The 24,050-nt window shown below is 40.9% G+C and overlaps 1 protein-coding gene across 2 annotated transcripts; it reads left to right on the forward strand.

Annotated features, from left to right (window-relative positions):
* The first annotated feature begins 1,260 nt into the window (after positions 1 to 1,260).
* Positions 1,261 to 24,031, forward strand: slka (STE20-like kinase a). 2 transcript variants are annotated; one of them, XM_030442602.1, is made up of 19 exons: positions 1,261 to 1,900; positions 4,900 to 5,064; positions 7,700 to 7,748; positions 8,302 to 8,451; positions 9,352 to 9,424; positions 9,786 to 9,980; positions 10,203 to 10,284; positions 10,483 to 10,614; positions 11,405 to 12,655; positions 12,754 to 12,884; positions 13,401 to 13,524; positions 13,855 to 14,034; positions 17,959 to 18,030; positions 19,063 to 19,192; positions 20,340 to 20,464; positions 20,559 to 20,753; positions 21,144 to 21,269; positions 21,441 to 21,554; positions 21,700 to 24,031. In XM_030442602.1, the coding sequence occupies exons 1-19, from the start codon at positions 1,751 to 1,753 to the stop codon at positions 21,844 to 21,846; spliced, it is 3,591 nt and encodes a 1,196-aa protein (XP_030298462.1). In that variant the 5' UTR covers positions 1,261 to 1,750; the 3' UTR covers positions 21,847 to 24,031. The 2 variants fall into 2 exon arrangements, with proteins under 2 accessions (XP_030298462.1, XP_030298463.1); XM_030442603.1 differs by lacking the exon at positions 17,959 to 18,030.
* Positions 24,032 to 24,050: the final 19 nt, after the last annotated feature.

The following is a 24,050-nucleotide window of genomic DNA, read 5'->3' on the forward strand; positions in this document are numbered from 1 at the left end:
AACTATCCGCTGTGGCACCACCAGACCACAGAGCGCTTTCACCAGGCTGTGACACTCCTGAACTCATCCTCAACGCTCTCACATGAAGAGTCTGTTTTTATGACTTGATCATACTTAGGGAACAGCAGCTACAAATCTTATTACTCATCAGTGTTCTGTATAATGACAAATTAATCTTGAATTGCTACTTTTACTCAAGGGTCTTAAGGAACCTATAATTTGATGAGTTCAGTGTGCAGTCATTTTCACCCAAAAATGTTATTTTACCATCATTTATGATCCACTAATGCATTATAATGAGCAACAGGAATCCTTCAAGTGCATTATAGCCTATTCTGTTGTATGTTACTGAATTTACTTACAGACATATTTTTGCTCTGAATGATACAAATAAGACAAACTAAACTTAATTATAAGGTTGTTTCTTATCTGTTAATCCAGTTGGGACAGTCCCAGCCTGTGATTATGTTTTTTACTGTGATTTGGACTGAACTGATCAGTTAGCCTACATGTTATGTAAAAACAACTTCTAGTCTTCAACCATTTTTTTTCCTCGCCATGACAGCATCACAAGTAGCATGCGTGGTAGGGCCGAGGGGCCGAGCCGCCGAGCAGCACGTCCTGCTGAGGAGGAGATTCAGGAAACAGATACAGCTAACCAACGGCGTCAAGCTAACCGGCGACAGACCGAGGGACAGCGGAAACGTCGACAGTAATCTCCGGAGTAAACGCATTTAGTGTGTTTTCTTGTGATGGAACAGCAACATAAAACAGATCTCGTCGAATAAACTCGTTGTTGATCATGATAAATGATGAAAATAAAGCTTTCTGACCGAGCAAACGAGATGGAGCGTTAACGTGACAAAATGGCAGAACGCCATTTTCAACGCCTAGCTAACGTTAACGTTAACGGTTAACGGTTATGAAGAACTAACTTATATACATGCACTCATTTATTTTCACATTTTCCCATTCATTCCATGATTTTTTGGTATTTAATTATCAATTTCTGCATTTATTTATTTATTTTATAAGTTTTTTTGTTCCTCAATAGATGGTAAACGTTGCTCCTCACACAACAAAGCTGGCCATATTTCACACTCACCAAATAGCACAAAAGATAGTTAATATCACATTGTTTGCTGTTTAGACATGTATCATTAAATTTCTCCTAGCTAATGGTAACTTCTTTTTAAAGTGTTTTTTACGCCTCTCCGTTAGCTATGCTTTTATTTTGGAAGGATTTTTAGGGGAAATGCAAATAGTAACGTTAGCTTGATGCTAGTCCGTTAACTTCTGTCTGGTCAGCCAACCGAAGCATGGGTTCCTGTGGCTCTCTCTCTGGTTTTCTCTTGCTAACCTTAGCTAAATGATGAAAATGCCATATTGAGAGTGGTGATATTGAGGATCTATCCTGTCTCATCTTTTTGTAAACGCGAACACCAGCCTCTGCGGAACGGCGAACTCTTCTCCGTATCCCTCACCTCCCCGACCAGGCAGCCGCGTCCTGTGAGCACTGCTAGCTATGATGTGATTATGAACAACTGCCGTCGAGGGAAGTTATAATTGACATTATCACAGCTGAATGGCGACCAAAGCAGCTCGCCTGCCTTCATTTAACGCCTGCATGCTGTTGTTTCGTTAGCCATTTGAGCTCCGCCGACGGGAGGAACCGCTATAATTTCTTGGCGGAAATAACCGAAGAGACCGCATCCACAGACGGCACTGTAACTACTTCACGTCCGAAAAGATGTCTTTCTTCAATTTTCGGAAGATATTCAAGTTGGGGCCTGATAAGAAGAAGAAGCAGTACGAACATGTACACAGAGACGTTAACCCAGAGGAGATTTGGGAAATCATTGGTGAACTGGGTGATGGAGCATTTGGGAAAGTGTTCAAGGTAATGTGGTACATCCGCCTTGGGGGTTTCTAACCTATTTCTTTAGACACTCCTCGCTTCCATTGTGTTAAATGATGTCGCATTCAGGTCGTGGCATATTTCATTAAAATTATCATCATGAAGGCTGTATCCTCTGAGCCACTAGAAATAGACATTTTCGATAGTATGTGTGTTACGACACTCATTAAAAACGGGACTGTAACTGCTTAAATGTTCTTGTTGAGCGTATGTGAAGAAACATGTGTTCATTGACAGTTTAAACTCACCTGGTGAGTATGTCACAGGCATTTCCAATTTTTGGGGCGTGTAAGTAAGGTAGGCCAGGTTATAAATATGACTTTGCAATGTCATTTGCAATGTCATTGAGTTCACTTCCACAGAATAAACATGACCTCACAAATGTCAAATCTTGAGAGCAGGTGCTATTTAAAGTCAAATCCCGGCCTTGTGAAATGGGAATTTGTCTACAAAGGCAAAGGCAGCTAGTTTGTGAATGCCATACAATGTGACAGGTGCACAGGTGTATGTAGATTAAGTGCATCGGTTAACACTTCTTGAGGTTGATGGTCTGTTTGTTTCGTCAACACAGACTGTAAATTATACATGAGGTGGAGAGAATACCCACAACACCAGTTCAGTACAATGCAAATTTAATGACAAATCCCCCTAACAATGCTTGTGAACGTTCAGTTTTTGTTAAGACGGGGATTGTTTCCTTCTGCAGTTATCCCTGTAGTAGGCTGGAGTTTGCAGTGTTGGATTGCGTCACACGGCGAGGTATTCATGGTTTTGTGTCCAACACCTGTAATCTCTGCTGCCTGACGTGCCTCTCCAAGTTTATCTTTGTGTGGATTTATACTGGTCTGAGAACAGCCTTTGGGAAGGTCAGCAACATGACAAATATTCAGCCTGGTCATATACCAGTATGTCTTTGAGAAGAGGTTAAATGGTGTTTTTGTCAATCTCAATACAACCTCTTTAACACAACTTTCAAGAAAGGATTGAGGAGTATACTAAAGGTTTTACACAGTTATCAGATCAGAAATGTCGCAGAGCTTCCTCTATTAGTTGATTGAAAGAAAATTAGTGGCCAACTATTCTAATCGATTAATGGTTTCAGGCATTTTTCAAGTAAAATGTCCAACATTAAAGTAAATGAAGAGTGTTTGGGTTTTCGTCTTTGGTGTCACTTTGGGCTCAGGAAAATTGTGATGAGCATTTTTTCCAATTTGCTGCCATTCTTTAGACTAAATGATCGTGAAAATAATCGGCAAACTATTCGAGAAAATAATCATCATCGTTGTGTCCCTAAGTTAGTAGTTCAGTTAAAAGTAGTTCACATGAGGCTCCATCTCCTCATCGATACAGGACTCTTGAACCCAGTTGAACGGCTCTCTTCCTCTCTCCCTGTGACTTATGTTGTCCCTTCCTGGAACTCTTCTGATCAAATAATGTAGCAGATGGCCCAGAAATCTCTGTTTGCTAGTTTCCAAGTCATATTAACTGATTAATTAACCGTGATGAAAACCAGAAGACTATCGTGCCGTGTCTGACTACAGTTGTAGACTAATATACAGATTTGTCTGTATATAAGAGGCTTAGAAGGGGTGGGGAGGCGTTGCCTTCATCAGGTCGGGTTACTATCAACACAGACTACGTATTTCATCAGTTATTTCACAGGCTTTTGGTGGCTTCCTCATTTGGGCGGGGTGACAAAAATTACCAGTGAAGTGTGAATCAGCTGACATCAACATATCAACCTAGCCTTTCTTAGACAAGAGGCGTGTCGTTTTTTTATTGTACCTAACAACCTGCTCAAATGATTGTGCTTGCTTAGCCTGTCATTCCACATAGTCATATTGGCATTCGTGTCTTATAATATGAGAGACAGAAATTCAGTCCTGCTGAGTAGTGTGACCAAGCAATACAGAATCATCCTTATTATGATTGAATCAATTTTCTAATGTTAAAAGATCATAAAAGGATTGTTTATTTTTTAATAACACCCACATCCTCTCATTTATTCCCTCAAACCAGACCAGAGTAGTGCAAAATGTCGTATATATAATGACTAAAGGCCACAGACTCCACTTTTGTTGCTCAACAACAGACAAATTATCGCTGCCCTCTCCATCTTTAAGCCAGTGTTAAATATGAATTAGTGGTGGCCTGTGCTAGACAGGCGTCGGCCAGTACAAAGGGAAAGACACAGAGAGTGTCAGGTCAGAACTGTGTAAATATAGGGTGTGACACACTCTGCTCTGCAGCAGTTAGTCGTAACACTCCCTCCCTTCTCTTTTTCCTTAACTCCCAGAGATTGTGTCTGTATCCATAAACAGTAAATCCCAAGCAGGCCTTAAAATAACCTCCTGCTACTTGTTTGACAGAGTGAGAGGTAATTTTTTGTATTAGTCTCTTCAGTACAGCCTAGCCAGGAATGAATATTTTGGAGCATGTGTTACCAGAAAAATGACATTTATTTGGTATAATCTCTGTTTGTGCCACTGCAACTTTATTTGACCTTACAGCAGGTGTATGAAAGTGAAAGGAAAGAAAGAAGAGATGGTAGAAAAGGAAGAGGAGGAAGTGAGCAAGCTTGACAAGATCAGCTTTTGCTAGTAGGTCAGGAGGTGATGGGGTGTATTGTAAATGTTATAACTTCAGATGGGTGGTTTTTTTTTCCTCTACAGCTATTCCCCTTTTAAATACATAACTCTGTGTTATCATAAAGTCTACAAAACGTATTTATAGAGAACGCTTTGATCTACACAAGCCATAAAGCATTCCAGTGTTTATAGATCTAGTTTCAAAGTGGTTTTTGTCTTTAATGAAGTTGTTGTTGTTGATGGATGTTCTTCCACAATAGCCACTTCACAGCACTCGCCCCAGCAAAGTAAGCCAAGCTGATTCTTCTGTAAGCCAGCCAGCGATATAAGAAATATATTAAACCCCATACTCAATGATCAGTTTCCTTCTTTTGTCCTCCATGTTGCTTTCAGGCTCAGAACAAGCAGAATGGGACCCTTGCTGCTGCCAAGGTTATCGACACAAAGACGGAGGATGAGCTGGAGGATTACATGGTAGAGATTGACATTCTGGCCTCCTGCGACCACCATCACATTGTCAAACTGCTGGATGCCTTCTATTTCGAAGGCAAACTTTGGGTAAGTAAGCAAAGTGCCTGACTGAGGCAACTGTTTTTTTTTTTTTTTCTTCCTCGTTTGTTGCTGTTGATATGAAGCCAAGGAGACACAGAGGCAGTGAACCAGTCACGCATGGAGACACACAAATTCATCACAAGCCAGTATTCTTCATGCTGTTACTCAAAGGACTCTTGTATTTTTAAATTAAAGGATAATAGTAATGCGTTTTCTCTCTCTTGCACTGCATGCTCTATTGCTCGATCTTCCAGAAGTCCCAGTTCACATTAAGAAAAAAAACATATTATAAATTGCACATCATCTACTTTAATATGATGGATTATGTTATTACAGTGTTAGTTAAGAAAGGCTCTGATAACAACTGGAAGTTGTGAATTCCAGCTGAATACTTCCCATTTTGAACCTCCCACAAATCTTAAACTGTGAATATGGTTCCTTTATAATGACAAAATATCAAAAATATGTAAAAGCCTCTTCTTAAAAGAGTCCTGCGTCTGCTTCCTTATCAAGCTATTTTAGTGTGAGCAGAGAGTTGAGTCACAGTGCATTTTTAATACATAGTCAGTAGATCTCATTCTGTGTGCAGTAAGAGGCCCAGAACAATTAGGTCCTGGCAGGTGGTGTCATGTGACCATCCCTTGTGGACTGGCCACATCTATGGGATGATAATGGAGTGGTTTTGGTGGCGGGAGAAAGTGCCTGTGAATAATTCAGAGCTGCATACAGGTTGTCCGTCGAGCCCCCGTCTTAAAGCAGCATTATGAATGTGTTACTGCCTCTGCTTTGTATGTGTTTGGTTGAGTTAATGCTTTTTATTTTTTTCTACAAAATATTATTCAAGGAAAGTATGCTGCGGAGAAAAGGGAAGATTTATATGCATGCATGATGTTCAATTTAACCTGAGATTCTGATCATCAGATTTTAATTTGTGCACGTTTGTAACACCTGTCAGAATCCTACCAACGTAAATTACCAGAGAGCTTGCTGTGGCACGATAAGTTGTTGTTATGCAGACAAGCAACAACTGCTTGGTTTGTCCTCTTTATGTTGAACCCCCGAATGAAGGGTGGTGCTCGGGTGTAGCTTTGATTGATTTTTGTGTATCATCTGATACCATGAGCTGCTGTCTCACTGGCAATGCCAATACAGATGAAGTGATGGCTGGGTACATTACATCAGCTACTACAGATGAGGTCAGGAGATGGTCTGGTTTACATCTCAATAACAGTAGAAGGGAATGGTATTATGTTCATCTAATGCACTCGGCTTCACAGAGATAACTGCGCTGTAAACTGTTGAATCCATAGTTATGGATCGTATTGTATTCAGACAGGAGGTCATGTGGTTTAAATATGCCTCACCTCTGCTGGGCGTTGGATCATTATGTGCGAGTCGAAACTTTTACTGTAGCTTTATATTTATGTTGTTAAAACTTTCACACATGGATTGACTCATAAAAGTCAGTTGAAGACATTGATGTTATTAACTCCCTGACTTACAGTCTTTCATCAGTGCATTTTTTTTCACATCTTTCTTTAATATAACTATATGAGGTGGGTATTTCAAGGCCAAGACCAAGGTAGTTGGTAGATAGTTCTGTCGGACAATGGATGATATGCTGTTCTGTGGCTGAATTTGTTTACTTTAGATTGAGAGGGAGAGGGAGATTAAGAGGATTAAGATATTATCAGCAGAAGTGGCCTTCAAATGATGATAATTGACTCAGCCTATCTTCGCACCTCAAATCATTAGTATGAATTTGACATTTACTGTATATCTAGAATATTTGTATGTGGCAGTAGTTAAACTGTAGGAATTAAATTGTCTGTTCAACATAAGACATCTTGACATGACACACTATGTCAGATGTCTTATGCAGTATAGACAATTTAATTCCTACAGTGACAGACAGTGTTGACCTAAGGCATGGCCAGGCGATGCAGCCTTAAAAAAGCCCAAGGAAAGGCCATATTGCGATACACAATCTTGATATTTTTAAATCGACTCAACAGCAATACATAAATACTACAACTGAGCAACAAAATCAAATGGACTACATCTAGTGTCATAACACAATAACTATGTAATATCGCTTTAATATATTTTGATGCTTAGCAAAATGAGGAAATTGTTATGCATCAGGATGTATGATGAAATATCCTGGACGTGAGTCATACCTACACATACACCCTAAAGAATGAGAATTTGTTTTGTAGAAATTGTTTTAACCGGATTGACAAACTGTCACAGCCCACTCTGCACACTGTTTGCTTCAGAATCTTTCTGAACATAAAGAAATCATGAGCAGATGATGCCTCTCAGTGTCTCCATCTTGCAACTGAGAACCTCTGCTGATATTTCGACCCAACAAGGACTGACACATAAAGACTGTCCTGAAATGGAAAAGAAAAGAAGTGTCTGTAGAGGATTCTCAATACGGCTGATCGATTGGCTTCTTGGAATGTCTCCACAGCGTAATCAATAACATAGAGTAGGGGGTTCTGATGTCTTTCCCATAAAGGTCATGTTGTTCACCTACCTTGCATAACTAAAGTTTGTTCTTAAAGCACACGACGGATTCATTGCACTACAGAACACATTACTTATTGCTCTGCTCTTTTTTCTTTTACCGTTGCAGATTCTGATTGAGTTCTGTGCGGGTGGTGCAGTGGATGCCATCATGCTGGGTAAGTCCCTCATTTATCGAAGGAAACAGAAAATTATTATAAAGCTCTGGAGCCTTTTTCTTTGCTCCATCCTCAAGTGCCAACTCTCTCTCTATTCCATCCAGAAGGCTCTGTGGGATTTTTTTCCCTCTCCCCAGTTGGAGAGGTTGTTCCAACTGCGTAATTATTGTAGCTCAGATTTCAAGGAGTGGTTAGTCCACTTCTAATGGGTGCATTTTCTCTCTAAAACCTTAGACCTCACCACTTTTCTCCAAGCGAATAACCATAACAAAAAGGATGCAAATTAATTCACTTTGCTTTTGGATGTTGATGCATTTTGCTTTGTGGTCTGACTCACACAGAGAGGCATTTCTTTCCTCAGATTTGTCCAGTCATACATGCTGGCTGGTGTCAGGGTGGAGTTTTGTCATCCAGTTGCTATTGGAAACCATCAGGCTATCATATTTTGATATGTCCGAATGGCTCAGTCTGTGTTTTCGAATGTGTATCACAAAAAAACACAAAAACTAAATAAGATCACTAATGAATTATCTCTGTGCATGTGTATCCACAGAACTGGAGAGGCCACTGACGGAGCCCCAGATCCGGGTGGTGTGTAGACAGACCTTGGAGGCCTTGATTTACCTCCATGAGAATAAGGTCATCCACAGAGACTTGAAAGCCGGGAACATTCTCCTCTCCTTGGATGGAGAAGTAAAACTGGGTAAAAAAAATATGTCATCTTTTTCTGCATTTGCCACTAAATGTAAAGGATTATCACTCAGGTTCCAGCTAAGCACAAACCAGATTACTCGCTTTAGAGTATTACACGGAACAATAACTGATTCATTGTTGACTCCTCTTAGATGTATGTCCTTGGTGGTTACTCTGAACCTTCCAGCGGGTCCAACACTAATAGGCTTAAGTAGCTAATTAGTAAAGTCAATTTTGGATCCCTTGGCCATCAATGCGGTGCCAACCAGCTGAGCTATGTGACTTGTGGGATTGTGTGAAAGTGCACAGCACTGTGTTTACATATGATAAAACTGGAATGACTCATTCATGTGGCGTCAAGTTTTTTAAAAAGTGTATTTTTTATTCACCACTTATGTACTGGAGTTGGTGATGCATTGAATCGGTTACATAATACTCCACAAGTAAGAGCATTCATGTTGCCGCTGTAGCATCCATAGCTGCTGGCTCCCTGATGATTCATGTTCTGTAGGCAGAGGGTCATGACGCAGCCTGGCAAACAATAATTATCAAGCAGTCACCAGACTTAATGATAGATCTCTCTTTCCCTCTAATGTTTGCAGACTGTAAGTGGTGTGAGGAAAAAGAGAAAAGAGAGGAGGCTGAAATAGTTTTACAGGTGACAGAACTGCTGAGAATGATGATGGACTCCCAGAGCATTATAAAAGGGAGATTCTTCAGTCTTATTGGGGTCATAATTAAAGAGTTATGGCAGGTTAGTTAAGACAGGATTCTGTCATAACTGTTTTGCTTCAGTTGAAATGTGTAATATGCTCTTTTATGTCTTTTATTCCAATGGATTTACAGCACAGAAAGTGTCATTATGCCTTTAATGATGATCAAAAGGATTGTAATTAATTTCCTCTTTCAGCTGACTTTGGGGTGTCTGCTAAAAATACCAAGACATTACAGAGAAGAGACTCTTTCATCGGCACTCCGTATTGGTGAGTCATCTGTGTGCATACAAGAGGGCATTCACCCCTCTCTATCTGATAATTGTCTTAGCGTGTCCCACAGCTAGGGGTGATGATTATTTCTATGCAGTGGCACAAAGCTGTCACGGAATGTGGGATAAGAGAAAAAGCCTCATTCAGCAATTCGGATACACTCTGCTGTTTGATGACCTCAGCAGAAAATACTGAATAGGCTTCCTATCTTTCAAATTCCAGACAGAGATGCACACACAAACTATTTTTTTTTTTTTTCTCACTTAATCTTTAAGAATCACAAAGCAACATGTCTGAATGTACTTGTCCGAAATTAGCTTAGCGCTAATCACAAACCCACTGACTTTTAATCTCACAGGATGGCCCCAGAGGTGGTGATGTGCGAAACGTCCAAAGACCGTCCCTATGACTACAAGGCTGACATCTGGTCCCTTGGGGTTACCCTGATAGAGCTGGCACAGATTGAGCCACCCAACCACGAGATGAATCCCATGAGAGTGCTGCTGAAAATAGCCAAGTCCGAGCCGCCCACACTCATGCATCCCTCTCGCTGGTAAGATGGTGTGCTGGTGATAACTAGAGGAGAGGTGTTTCCGGAATGGAGTTAGGATATGTTGACAGTTAAATGTGTGAGAGCTTGGTTAATTGTTAATACCTGGCTCTGAATGGCCACAGGGAATGTATGGTATTAATTATATTACACAGAGCAGGACCCAGGGACATTTATTCTGGTCTACAGCCAGCAAGCTGAATCTTTTTTATTTGTCCTTAAAAGGTCACCAGAATTCAACGACTTTCTGCGGAAATCTCTTGATAAGAATGTGGACAATAGGTGGGGCCCAGTACAGCTGCTACAGGTGAGCTGCCTGACTTCATTCACTCCCTGCTGTTATCTCACACTACACAACCATCCACACAGCCTGTAGTATCACCCAAATATGCATAAACACACATAATACAATTTGAATGTGTTGTTTCTGTTTTGCTGTTTGTTGTTCTTCTTCTTCAGATTTCTAATTCATGTTGATGTCTTTTGTCTTTGTCCGTCTACATAGCATCCTTTTGTCGCAAGTGTCACTGATAGCAGACCTCTCAGAGAGCTCATAGCTGAGGCCAAAGCTGAAGTCACAGAGGAGATCGAGGACAGCAAAGAGGAGGAGGAGGAGGAAGAGCCCGATACACCCGTGGTATGTAGTTTTTTATTTGCGTACCTAGGGTCGTTCCTTACCAACTCACTGCGGTCATCCTGGTTCATGTCGCAGATTTTTGTGGGAAAAAAACAAAAATTCATAATTAAATCAAAAATGTATTTTAGATTCATGGGAATGGTTCTTTGAAATATATTTCTTTGAATCTTTGTATGAGTATTTTACAGAAGTGTATTACTGCCACACCAGAAATAGAAGAATGCATCATAGTAATAATATCTGAAAATTGTATCATTATAACAAGCTTTTTTTCTTGTTATATCAGTTTATTTTCACATTATGACGACATACAAACTATATTGTACCACACCAGCAATATAACAATGTAAGTTATCATGTTTTAATATGAAACTTTTCACAGTTTAACTAAATAAATATTACAATTACAAATGTTTATATTTATGCTATATGTCTAACATACGTTTGTATGTCGTTATAACGTTATATATGAAAATATTTAGTTATATCATGAGAAATATCTTATAAAAATAACATTTTCACATAATAAATCAAAAGTGATTCATTTATTTCTTTTGGTTTAAAATGTACCCTCCACATTGAGGAAACTCCATTGAATATTTGAACTACATATTCATCTAAATATTTAGAAGTTATTTCGTACACATTAAAAATTGAGTGCCTCAGATCTCACTAAAAATAGTTTTAGAGCTGGAGAAGAAATGCCTTTTGATATATTGCATCGCTGTGACATTTTCCATCAATAACTGATGACAAATTTTGATGTTCATATTTCTCTAACTATGCTCAGACGGCTCCTGGGCACAAGCGAGCACCATCAGATGTCAGCGTTGCCAGCTCAGAGGATGACAAAGTCCCACCAACTCCCTCCACGCTGGAGTCTGTTATAGAAAAGCCGACAGTCGAGCCTGCTGAGGACCACACCAGTGATAAGCTCTCTGATGAAGGACTTGGAACAAGTGAGGTAGACAAGACTGAGGAGGAGAAACTCAATGAGGTGTCTGATGCCAGTAATGAAGACCTGGCACCTGGGCTAATAGAGCCCTCCAAGGACTTGATCTCACAAGAGTCTACAGAGCCTAAACCAGAAGATGGTCAAGTTGAGGAGATTCCTGCTGAGCCTGAAGTATCACAGCAAGAAGAACCTGTGGAATCAGCAGATACTGAAGAACTTGTAACAGATGGTCCAGAGAAGCAACAAAAGGTAGTACAAGGGGATAAAACGGAGGAGGAACCTACCCAAGTAATAGAGGAAGAAAAGGAACCAGAAGAGGTGAAAGAGGAAGAAGGAAAAGAAGCAGGTGCAGAAAAATCCGGAGAATCACAAAAGCAACCTGAAGAAGCACCAGAAGAACCAGAATCCACACCAGAGAAAGTGACACAAGTAGAAGAAGAAATCAAAAAAACAGATGAAGAGATTCCGGAACATAAAGAGTCAGAAGATAGAATAGAAGACATTGTTAATGGAACAGATGTTAATACAGACACAGAAATCATAGATACAAATGTAATAGACACAAACATAAATGGAGACACAGACACAAAGCCGAGTGTGGACGAGTCCCCCGCTGAGGTTTTGTTGGAGAAGGAGGCCAAAGAAAGTCAACCAGAGGAGAAGCCAGAGGAGGAGGCCCCTGAGGAGGCAGAACAGCCAGAACAAGACAATCACCCCAGAGAGGAGGTTGAAGCGGAGGAACAGGCACCAGCTGCATCCATAAATGGAGTCAGTGATGAAGCCAAAGACACCTCTGAGGATTCAGAACAAGTGGTCCCATGTAAAGATGTCCCTGCGAAGGAAGATGAGGAGAAAGTCACTCGTGCAGATGAGAGCACATCCCAAGATACCGTCTCTGTCCCAGAGAGCGAAACCGATTCAGAAAGCAAGATTGAGCATGGAAGTCCTGCCGTGATCAAACCGGATATGGAGAAAGACTCTGACTCTGGAAGCAGCTCTGCTGCTGATAGTAACAGCCTTGACCTCAATCTGTCCATCTCTAGCTTCCTGTCCAAGAGTAAAGAAGGGGGCTCTGTGTCTATGCAGGTAAGCATAAAGTGTTTCTCATGTACAGCTTCAGTTTATAAATTAGCAACACTATTTTGATCATATGAGCCCTCAAAATATCCCTGTTTCATTTATAGGAGTCAAGACGTCAGAAGAAGACTCTGAAGAAGACACGTAAGTTCATGGTGGACGGTGTGGAGGTCAGTGTGACAACATCAAAGATAGTGACGGATAATGACACCAAGAGCGAAGAGATGAGGTTCCTGAGGTACGTATGTATTCAGGCTGCTAACCATACCGTCGCTCTAAATATGTGACATGGCCTATTTAACATGCCTGCCTTAAATAGTTCTCGTTCACTTCACAACTCCCACAGCTTTTAACAAATGCCAGATGGGTTATCTCCCGTGATGAATGCTGCATTATGTTACTGTCATCCTCCACGTTGCCTTTTAAAGACACGACACGCTGTGCTGAATGTTTACACAAGTGCACTGCCGTCTGATTATTTACTGTTGGGTTCATGAGCTTATGTCAGTAGTGCACAGAGTTGACATGTATCAATTTAACAACTACTGATGCAGAAAGCAGGAAACACTAATGTGAGGCTCAAATATATTTTAAGATTCATGTAAAAATAGATAATGGAACAAATTACGTAATCTCAATCTCAGAAATGAAAAGTTTCTTGTGAATAAAATGCTATATTATTAACAAACACCTGAATTTGAGATGAGTCTGATATGGTGGCACCCTGACCGCACTGTCTGTGTGGTTTCCTCAGGCGGCAGGAGTTGAGAGAGCTGCGCCTCCTGCAGAAAGAGGAGCAAAGGGCCCAGCAGCAGCTGAGCAACAAGCTGCAGCAGCAGAGAGAGCAGATCTACCGGCGCTTTGAACAGGAAACAACTGTGAGTCAGTTATTTGCTGTATCGCAGTGGTGTGATGTTTTTTTTTGTATTTGGCCAACTCCTAGGAAATGAGCTGCTTCATTTCAAACATGATATAAATCTGACGGAAGGAATTTAAATGAAGCAAGCTGTCTCTCTCACTTAGCTACTACTGTAAAGCAAAATGACACCATAAATATCCTCTACCGTTAATCTTTTCCTCCCTCCTAAGCAACAAATATATGAACCTAGCTATGTTAATCTTATGATATTAGATCACATATTAAACGCTTGCTGTCACCTTGTCAGGATAATGCTAGTGTCTGTTGCATGTTGTTTCTGTCCGTGCAGGCTAAGAAGCGTCAGTATGACCAAGAAGTGGAGAATCTTGAGAAGAAGCAGAAACAGACCATTGAGCGACTGGAACAGGATCACACCAGCCGCCTCCGAGACGAAGCCAAACGCATCAAAGGGGATCAAGACAAGGAGCTCTCCAAGTTCCAAAACATGCTGAAAAACCGGAAGAAAGAGGTACAGCCGTGCATGACAACGATATTTCTGCATTAGCTCTTAACTATGGGAGCTTGGGGTCGTAAGCATTTGCATGTCATACAGTATACGAGCCGTTTAATGGAGCATGTTTTTAACAACTTAGCTGGTGGCATACTTGGCTGTGTCATATTAATCCTATGGGAGTGGTGTGTCTTGCTGTTCTGTCTGGTACTGTATGTGTGCAAATGATAGCAACAGACAGACTGTGCTATCCTTCTCCTAGCTGCTGCTAGCTCCATGTTGTTGTATCCATTATTCATCAGCCCTGAGGCTTCTGGTTGCCTCATAAGAAATACTGCGCTGCTACTGAGTCTATTTATTATTTTTAGAGAACAATTTAATAAAAGTTCAGGCTAAGGATACAATCTTACCATGATGATATACTGGGATTGTTCTAAAGACATGCTGTGCTTGGTCTTTATTAGTCTTCTCTGCCCTTCTCTGCTTGGCAGCCTTAACTGCTTTGTTGGATTTTTTTGGGTGTGCTTGCAGTTTCTGTGTTTGGCTTTATGCAGCTTTTTTACGGCAGTAGTGCCTTTTGGCATCTTTGATGCCTTGGTGTTTGTTGTAAAGCTCGCAATTTGCTTTCTGAGCCAAGTACAATATATTTTCATTGTGCAGGTCGGCTTAATATGGTTGCTTCAGCCCTGAGCTGTGTTCTATGTCTTTTCTAAGTATGCTAGTAAGATATTTGCCTATTGTTTAAATGTTTTACAATGTTGTATTCTTTATTGAAAATGTATTGCCATTGTGTATTTAACTAACCATGTCTCTCGTATGAGTGTGTGAGGTGGCTTTGGTCATGGGAATGACCGACTTGCTGTTGGTTGGTGGTGTTGGGATCATTTTGGAAAATAATTTAAGTCTTGATCAGAGTAATTGATGTGGAATCATCCTCAATGTCATATTATTATCGACTTAAATTCCATTCATCCAGTGCATTTCCATACAATGAAAAACAAAGTATAAGCTATAAACAGTTGCTATAATACAGGGTTACACACACAGTGTTGCACTATAATGAAATACTTAAATAAATCAGTAGACTTGATTAATAGTGTTGAAAACACAAGTGGGTTAGTAGCTGCTATGCCGTGCAGACTGTTGCCAGAGTTTATCACTATCTTTAAAACAAGGGGTGTGGGCTTTGATGCTGAGATATCAGTCACCCAATGGTAGCAGTGAAAAGAAAAGATGGACGTGATAAGAGTTGTCTCTGATAATTGCGTGTGCTCTCCTCCTATACCTGATACCAGATATCTCATCCAGGTATGGCTGATTACTTCCTCTAGTTTTGAATGAATACTTAAAGGGTAACTTTAATAATGGTTAGGGAGTATAAAACCATTTGTAAAAATAAAACAACCAAAACAAATCTAGTGTAACACCTTTTGTGGTTGGGGAGGAGTCTTCAAGTAATCTGATTAATTGCCTCCAGTGATGTCACTCAATGGCTGATGGCATTGCAGACCAGCGGACTGCTTTTCAAAACATAGAGCCTATATTACCCAGGATGCAACTTAGCCACTTGCAATTTATCAGAATACATGCAGCTTCCTCTGGAGTGGCAAAAGGCTTTATACTACTGTTTTCAAATATGCAGTAGTACGCCCCAAATCCTGTAAACACACTTGAACTACTTATGTAAGAACACTTGTAATAGTACAGTGATAGAAACGGAACAGCCAAGAAAACAAAATAACCATTGTTGTTCCTTGCTTGGACTGAGACAGCAAGTCTGTTGGCCCACCTGTGAGTAATATGATAGTGGAGATTATTTCCCGCTCTCACTGCTTGCGGCCTTTTCTATCTACCCACGAACAGATTGCATCACACAGACCTAGCTACATTAGTTTAGCTGCCAGTTTCACAATGGTACAGTGGTGTTAAATGCTACAGTCTATGAACTGCAGTCCTGCGTAGGAGTGCAAGACTAAAGAAACAGTATCCATCCACACATCTGTCGATAAGCAAACTCAAGTGGGTCAAGGATACCAGGTAATACACTACAATATGAATGCTTTATCCATTTTTTAAAAGCATTTTCTTTTCAAAATGGCCCCTAGTCCTTAAGACATGTTATCAAAGATTTCTATACTGGATGATTGCTTGTGTACGTGTATGAACAGGAAAGATCCGAGACTTGAGTTATTCTGTAAATGGCGTGATGCTTCATTAGATGATTCCAACTCAGTTACTCTTTTTAATTTCTGAAGGCAACAGTGATCATCTTGATGGCTGTGGGACTTAATTTAATGCAAAGTAATACGATGATAAATGAAAAGCCTACAGGGGGATTTTGAGGACTAACACATCTTCTGCTATGTACCGGTCAAAACTCATAACTCGACTCTAACTGGTGCAGATTAAACTTACTGATCTGACGTGCTCTGAAAATCTTCTAATCAAAAAGGCTGACTGACTAGTTCAAAGGAATATCAAACGAAGAAATTAAGCATGCTGTCTTCGAATCATTTGGTGGCTGGATGCAGTATCTCTCCTCTCAAAGTCGTACGTGCATGTTTCCTACTGTTGTTGGCCGGCTTTGTTAGATTTCCAGAATATACAGCATCAACCAGTTTCTGCACACACACTGTAGGCCAAACAGGAGGTTGGACAGTCTCCCAAACACATGCGAAAAGAGCTCATGAAACGCGTAAAGGAAGATCTGTCGCTCCTTAAGACTGCAGAGGTAAACCGTCACCTGCTGTCTCTTACTCTGAGAGTAAAATAACTCTTTCTTTCTCTTTCTCCTGTTCTCTTTCCTTAAACATCATTCTTTTTGTATTCATATGTACAAACACTTGAATTGCTGTGTCTGTAATCGCTCTATATTAGCTATCGAGTGCAGTGTAATAACATTTTATTTGAGCGTCTGAAGTTTTGGTCGGACAATAAGATGATACATATATTAACTGTGGGACTATAGAAACTCTGGTGGTATAAAGACAGTATGAGCAAAGATGCAAATCAATAAGCGGAACTGCTTTATAGCTCTGCTGGATTCACATAATTGTTTCATCAATGTGAGGAAGCAAATTGATATATTATGAAAGATAATTATCAAGATTAGCCAAAAGAGAGTTACTCCCATCTGTCATTTTACCTATAAGTGGTCTCTACTCCGTTTCTAGAACATGTAATACATTAGATATATATCAATATCGCAGCATGACAATTACAGCTGAAACAATTAGTTGATTATTCGTTAGTTGTTTGATAGAAATTGTGATGATTCATTGTATCCTAACGTCCACTAAACATCCCACATTGCAATTCTTCACCTTCACTCCTGAGATTACTTGTGTGGAATTTACAGTACTCATGTCAGTGCTAATAAAAAATGATTAAATGATTCATCAGTGTCCGCTCTCCTTTTACTGCCCGCTACAGAGCGCCCTGCAGTGTTATTATAAAGCGAATCAATGAGTGGATGAACGAGGGAGCGATTACAGACACAGCGTTTGTTTCCACAGCAGACTCCTGTACTGAAAGCTCTTTTCCAACCTTAGTTTCCTGTGTATCTTTTATGAATTAGACATGAGTCATGTGGAGAAAGGCCTTCTTTTCTTTGAAAGGTAATGCTTAGATTATTAACGCTCTGTGAGTCAGTAAGCATGGAAAGTAACAAAACTGCTCTCTTGCAAGTTGGATTAAGCTCAAGTGCTGGAATTAAGAGCCGCTTTCAAGCATGAAGAGAGGTATTAATGACTAATGAATTGACTTTCTCCTAACTGTGCTGTGCCCCTTAAACTCACCGATACACCCGAACAGGAAAAGGGCCATCTCTTACTTAGGAAGAATCAGTGTGTGTGTGTGTGTGTGGTGTGTGTGAGATGTTTAGCCTGTTGTGTGCTGTCTGTCCCTGATCAGGGCGAGTGCGCTGTGTGCTCTCCTCCGCAGGCAGTGGCCCAGGTTATGATACAGTCTTTTCAGTTGTCCTCATGTGCACTCTTCAACGCTCAGATGCAGGATGTAAGTCCCCCCCCACCCCCCCCCCCCCCCCCCCGCCTTGTTTCTCTCCGCCTCTGGCCCATACTTAGATGTGAGCGAACTTACATGCCAGGATAGTTTGTGATGGTGTCAGTTTTTACTTTAAATACGACACATGTAAGCATGGGCGGTGTTTTTTTTTGAGTGTTGTCATCACTGTGTTTGTGCGGTGGATCTCTCCTCCTCTCCTGCTCAGTATTTTTCCTCCACCAATCCACAAACGTTCTACGTCTAGTCTGTGTATTTTATATGGTATTTATATTGTAATACATCGTTTGTATGAGTCATGGAGTAAACTCTTCTCCAGAGGAGGTGTAGTATAAATACCCTTCTGACCGACTGCCTTACAGGATACAGGATGGATTTTAAAGTCTCTTCTCTGACATTTTAACCATCTTAGTTAGGAATCAGCAGTATAATAAAAATGTTTCCCAGGTTTTCTACTGATGAATTCTGTGTAATTATCTGATCAATTAGTCCCTGATCATAGTTAAGTAATAGCAGTGCATAACCCTCAATTTGCCACCAGCTGGCTGTTTAAAAACTAAAGAATAGATCATTACATCGTTTTGAATCATGTAGCGATAGGAAAAAATATTAACTGATAATTTGGCCCGTTCTGTGATGAGTCATGCATAATGTAGGCTGTTTCTCTGGACGATGTGAACGTCGATGTAGATGTTGTCTCACATAAAACTGTGAATGTGAGTCTTTGCTGGACTGTTAACTTCTTTCTCTCTCTCTTCACCTCCATTGTGGATCGTTGCCTCCCATGACCTCTGAGTGTCTCCTCTTCTGATTTCCAGTTGATGATGTGACATCTCAGTGCTCTGTGTTGTTCTGAACTTGAAGTGCTGGACTTGACTAGATTATATAATTGTACTTCAGGCATTTTTGATATGTAGATGTGTTTGTGCTGTGACATTTCCCTTTGCTGTCTCTCTCTGCTGTCCCTCTCTAATGACGGATTCCTCTGGCTGTTCCTCACTGCTCCTCTTCTCTCTGGCTCCTCAGGAGCAGGAGTTCCTACAGAAACAGCAGCAAGAGCTGGACGGAGCTCTGAAGAAAATCATCCAGCAGCATAAACTGGAGATCGCCACTATTGAGAGAGATTGCCTCAACCACAAGCAGCAGCTGATGAGAGGTAGGAGATAGAGGGGTGTCGCTTCATATGCAGATCCTAGTTATGGGCGTTAGTTATTAGGTAATACGTCCTTGGCAGATACTGAATAATATTGAAATGACTGGATAAGAATTGTCAGCGTTTCCCACACATGACGCCGGCCATGAACGATTATCTAGTGAACAGTTTGTCCTCGCTCTGCCTCTCTTATCTAGAGACATTCACACATGCTCTACAGAGAAACACAGAGAGATGTTCTCTGGTAACTCAGATTTTGATGCGCAACCTCTCCTGTCTGATGGCGGCCTACTCATGGCGTTGTACTGTACAAACTTGCAAGTGCACCTGGTTGCTGTGATGTCATTTGATATCAAGTTGTTTTCAATAGGCTAAATAATTAGCAACAAGCTTCCTCCAGACACGACTCAACTGCTGTTGTGAAAACAGAATCAGGGTTGTATTTTTTGGGTGACTTTTATAAACATAATGCTGATGAAGAAAGTCAACAGCGCAGACACACACAGGGAAAAGGCGAGGCAAGCCAGTGTGCCTGCCAGTGTGCCTGCCAGTGTGAACAGTTAAAGCAACAGTACAAAGGCAAAGTTTTAAAGCAATTATGAAAAAGATTTGAGTGTTATTCTCGGGTCATCAACCACAGCCCCAGTCCCTAGTTGTGCGATGCAAGTTCTTGGTCAACACTAGATTAAGTAACCTTAATAAGCCGTTGTTCTGGGTCTAGCTAGTTAGAGTAAAGTCAAAGGAAATGTGAAACTTCTCTGATTTCCTGACAACACAGCTTGAAGGCACCATGTCAGCAGACTCTTGTTATCAAAACAGGCAACACGATGTGACAGATTACCAAGAATCTTGTGCAAGTTTCAGGTCTCTAATTTTATTTTCATAACTGAAAGACATGAAAACAGTAACAGCCTGAAAAACATCTCCTTTATACTTTTTAATTCAGTCTCAGCTAGTAAAGGAATCAGATGTCGTTGAGGGCTGAGTGACACAAACGAGAACACAGACATTCTGTTTGAGAAGACGTGTCTCAACTTGTGTCTGTTTGTTTTCATCACTCTGCTCGTCACCGGCTAACATGCATGTGCATGTTTGCTTACTCATAATTGTGTGGCATTAAAACGTGATCGTTTGTGTGTGTGTCTTGAAGCTCGAGAGGCAGCCATGTGGGAGCTGGAGGAGCGCCACCTGCAGGAGAAGCACCAGCAGCTTAAGCAGCAGCTGAAAGACCAGTACTTCCTGCAGAGACACCAGCTGCTGAAGAGGCACGAGAAAGTAAGAGCTCGGAGAGGAATCTACTCAGAGAGAACGTGAAATCTTATTTAACGCTGCTGAACTACAAAACTATCTTTGTGTGTGCATTTTATAGGAGATGGAGCAGATGCAGCGCTACAACCAGCGGTTGGTGGAGGAGATGAAGAACAAACAGACTCAAGAGAGGGTTCGTCTGCCCAAGATTCAGCGCAGCGAGGCCAAGACCCGCATGGCCATGTTCAAGAAGAGCCTCCGCATCACTGCCACTGCATCCGTCACCCCGGAGCAGGAGAGGGAGAGGATAAAACAGGTACAGACAGCGTGGCTACAATTTCTGCCTGTCACGTTGATGTTACTGAACAAGCATGGTCTTTTTTTAACAGCACTGTGTCACTCTGGCATACGGACTCACCTAACATCTGTCCAACTCAAACAGAACTCGTAATGAGGCCAGCCTGTCTGACCATAAAGTTTTCCGTTCACCATTTCACAAATGTCACTAACTCCACTGACTTGAACATTTATTATCTACTAAATCTGGTTAGTTTTGTTACTGCGCAATCTTGGAAGAAATCCGAAACATCTTTAAAAAGTTTCAGCAGCAGAAATCAGCCAAAAGACAAGTCACGCAACAGCTAATGTTGGTGCAGTGTTGTGGGTCTGAACTGTTTTTACATTTGTCTGTGGTGTTTTGGTCCAGTTCGCTGCTCAGGAAGACAAGAGGCAGAAGAACGAGAGGCTGCATCAACACCAGAAACACGAGAACCAGATGAGGGATCTGCAGCTGCAGTGTGACTCCAACATCAGGGAGCTGCAGCAGCTACAGGTACACACACATTTAACCTGTTTTAGATCACATTTTAAGCAGGAAGCTTACTTTCTTATCTATGCTGACTCAGCCAAAAGGAGCAGCTTTAACACCTAAATCAAAAATGGTGGATGGTATTGCATCACTTCGTTGTGTGGCTGCTGGACTTAAAGGCACATTTTCTTACAGAATGAGAAATGCCACATTCTGATTGAACACGAGACCCAAAAGCTGAAGGAGCTGGATGAGGAGCACAGCCAAGAGATAAAGGAGTGGAGGGAGAAGCTCAGGCCCAGGAAGAAGGTACATGTAACATCCTTTTACTCTGAATGTCTTTTATGAATACTCTCTAGAGTCGTATCACGCTCAGTATCGCGCTCCTTCAGACGTCTGAACAGTAATCTTCAGAGAGGTTGACTCGGTTGTTTGTATCTGCTGCCCCCTGCAGGCATTGGAGGAGGAGTTCACGCGGAAGCTCCAGGAGCAGGAGGTCTTCTTCAAGATGAGTGGCGAATCCGAATGCCTTAACCCCACCACCCAGAGTCGAGTGTCCAAATTCTACCCCATACCACACCTGCACAACTCTGGTGTATAGCCTCCTCTCTGTCTGTGCTACAAGACAGACTCGGCGTTCACAGACTGTTCCTGGTGGAGCGGCGTCATCTCTCCGTCCGTTACCGATAAACACAAAAACTTCTTCACTGCTTTGATTCCACCGTTAGTGAGCATGACGTGCCTACACACCGTTCACTCACTTAATCAGAATTTTTCTCAGCTTGTTGGGAAACGTCCGAAGGATAATATGCACTTTTTCGAGCATGTTCAAATTTTAAAAAGTCTGCAGTTGGTAGCGAAGGCTAATCGTGCTCCACAGATTATTGTGAGCACAGCCTGCTACAGTATGAATGATCTCCAGTGCCTCAGTACTTTTCTTTCTGCATTCAGGCCCTTTCTTGTGTTTTCCACAGCTTGCAGTACAAAAATCGCCCCTGAATGTCTCGCACATAAAGAACAGGTTATGATTTCCACCTATAATCCCGAAATGTTGAGAGATCATTTCACATAAACTGGTGATGAAGCTAAACCTGAGGTCATATTTTGCTGCATGTTAGGCCGAGCTGGTTTAATGGAGATGTGCTGATGAGTTCAAAAAGAAAACGTCTTTCAAATACAGCATCATGTTTGAATCATGAGGCTGTAAATTCAGATTAAAAGGAATGTACTGTGTTGTAAGATGTTACATGTGTGCACCTGCCTATGAAGTTGTATCAGATACTGTGCTTAAAAAAAGGAGTTTACATTCCTGAGAACAAAATTATATCTGTTGCTTTAGTAGTGCTGTATTCCCAAACGTACATTCCCCAGTTTAGTTCAACACAGGACTCCCTAAAAACTCGGTATTTCACCTGGAGGCTTTTCCTCGTGTGCCTGGCGCATTATCGTTGACTCGCATTGGGTGTCTCATCGCCTCTAACTTCAGACAGAGATGAGTTTTAGTGTTTGTGATTGTCGCTGTTTGTGTCCTGTGTGAAAGGAAGAAGGGAAAGATTGAGTTGAGTAATCCAAACAATGATTTTACCTAAACCTAACCAAGTAGGTTTGTCACCTAAACCTAACCAAACTGTGACTGAAAACTGAAAATACTCCTTTAAATACCTAAATAAGCCTAAAATCAAATAAATAAAAATCCCTAATGGATGTCATGTGCAAGATCCATTCAACCAACACATTTCCCTTTTGTCCATCTTAATACTATATCATCTGACTTCTTATATAACCACCCACACGGTCCTAAAAAGAAGTTTCCATGCACATAGATTCGAGGTCAAACGCAGACGTTATTGAAAAACAATGTGTGGAGACGGAGCGTGCGCTGCTGTTTTGAAAAACCACACTCGTCCGGATGAATCGCCAAGTTTTTAATGAAACCCAGTGAAACACAGAGGTGTCCTGCTTCTTCCTGGAGAATGACATACTTTTTATTTTAAATATAAAAAAATAATCACTTTATCTTCTGGGAGTTTGATTGAGCAGTGGTCTCACAAACAAACGTTGTGAGACGAAACTTTAGGAATGTAAAGCTGTTTGATTTGCACTGTTTTTGCCACTTGAGCTAAAGACAAAATATGCAGTAGTGATCTGTCAACGTGTCTTTGACAGCGAGTTACTTTTTCAAACTCCAAACTGACTGAATTGTCTCAACATTTCCGCCTTTTTTTTTAACTCTCTTTCTTTTTCCAAACATGCCCTTTAGTATTTTATGATCTAGTTTTCTAAACATGTATCCTGATGTATTGATGCTGTAATCGCTCTTTTTTTTTTTTGATTGACAACCGTGTTGTATGAAAGGTAAAATGCTGTATCTGTAACTGTGGGAAGGAGAAGTGCTTCTTTGTATTTTATGAGCAGAGTATTCACAGACGGTTCACTAAAAGATAACCTGGTTAGTTTGATTTCGCCACATCAGTGCATGTGTTCAGTTCTGTATGCTGACATTAACATCGCCTAGTGTTTTGTCACGAATGCTGGATTTTTACCGGGGTTGTTGGAGACTGTGTCTTGTGAATTACACCATACGCCCCATAGATTTGAAATATTTTTTTATTTCGTTCAGTTACAGCATTTTGGATGTGTCGATCATTCTACCACAATGAATAGTCATAGTATATGCATTTTTGATGTCAGATCAAACGTATGTATGTAAGTGTCTTTATAAATGGACATTTTCTTTTGTCGTTGTTGTAAATAAAAAAAACTGATCGTTTATTTGACATTGGAAACACCTCGAGTTGAATTGTT

The sequence above is a fragment of the Sparus aurata genome, chromosome 15, assembly GCF_900880675.1.
Source record: "Sparus aurata chromosome 15, fSpaAur1.1, whole genome shotgun sequence".
Taxonomy (NCBI): Eukaryota; Metazoa; Chordata; class Actinopteri; order Spariformes; family Sparidae; genus Sparus; species Sparus aurata.

Excerpts from the sequence above, each read along its gene's own strand:
- slka (XM_030442602.1), top strand. The coding sequence starts at position 1,751 with ATGTCTTTCTTCAATTTTCGGAAGATATTCAAGTTGGGGCCTGATAAG. Across the intron at positions 5,065-7,699 it reads ATTTCGAAGGCAAACTTTGG|ATTCTGATTGAGTTCTGTGC; the intron begins GTAAGTAAGCAA and ends TTACCGTTGCAG. Across the intron at positions 18,031-19,062 it reads TCAACGCTCAGATGCAGGAT|GAGCAGGAGTTCCTACAGAA; the intron begins GTAAGTCCCCCC and ends CTGGCTCCTCAG.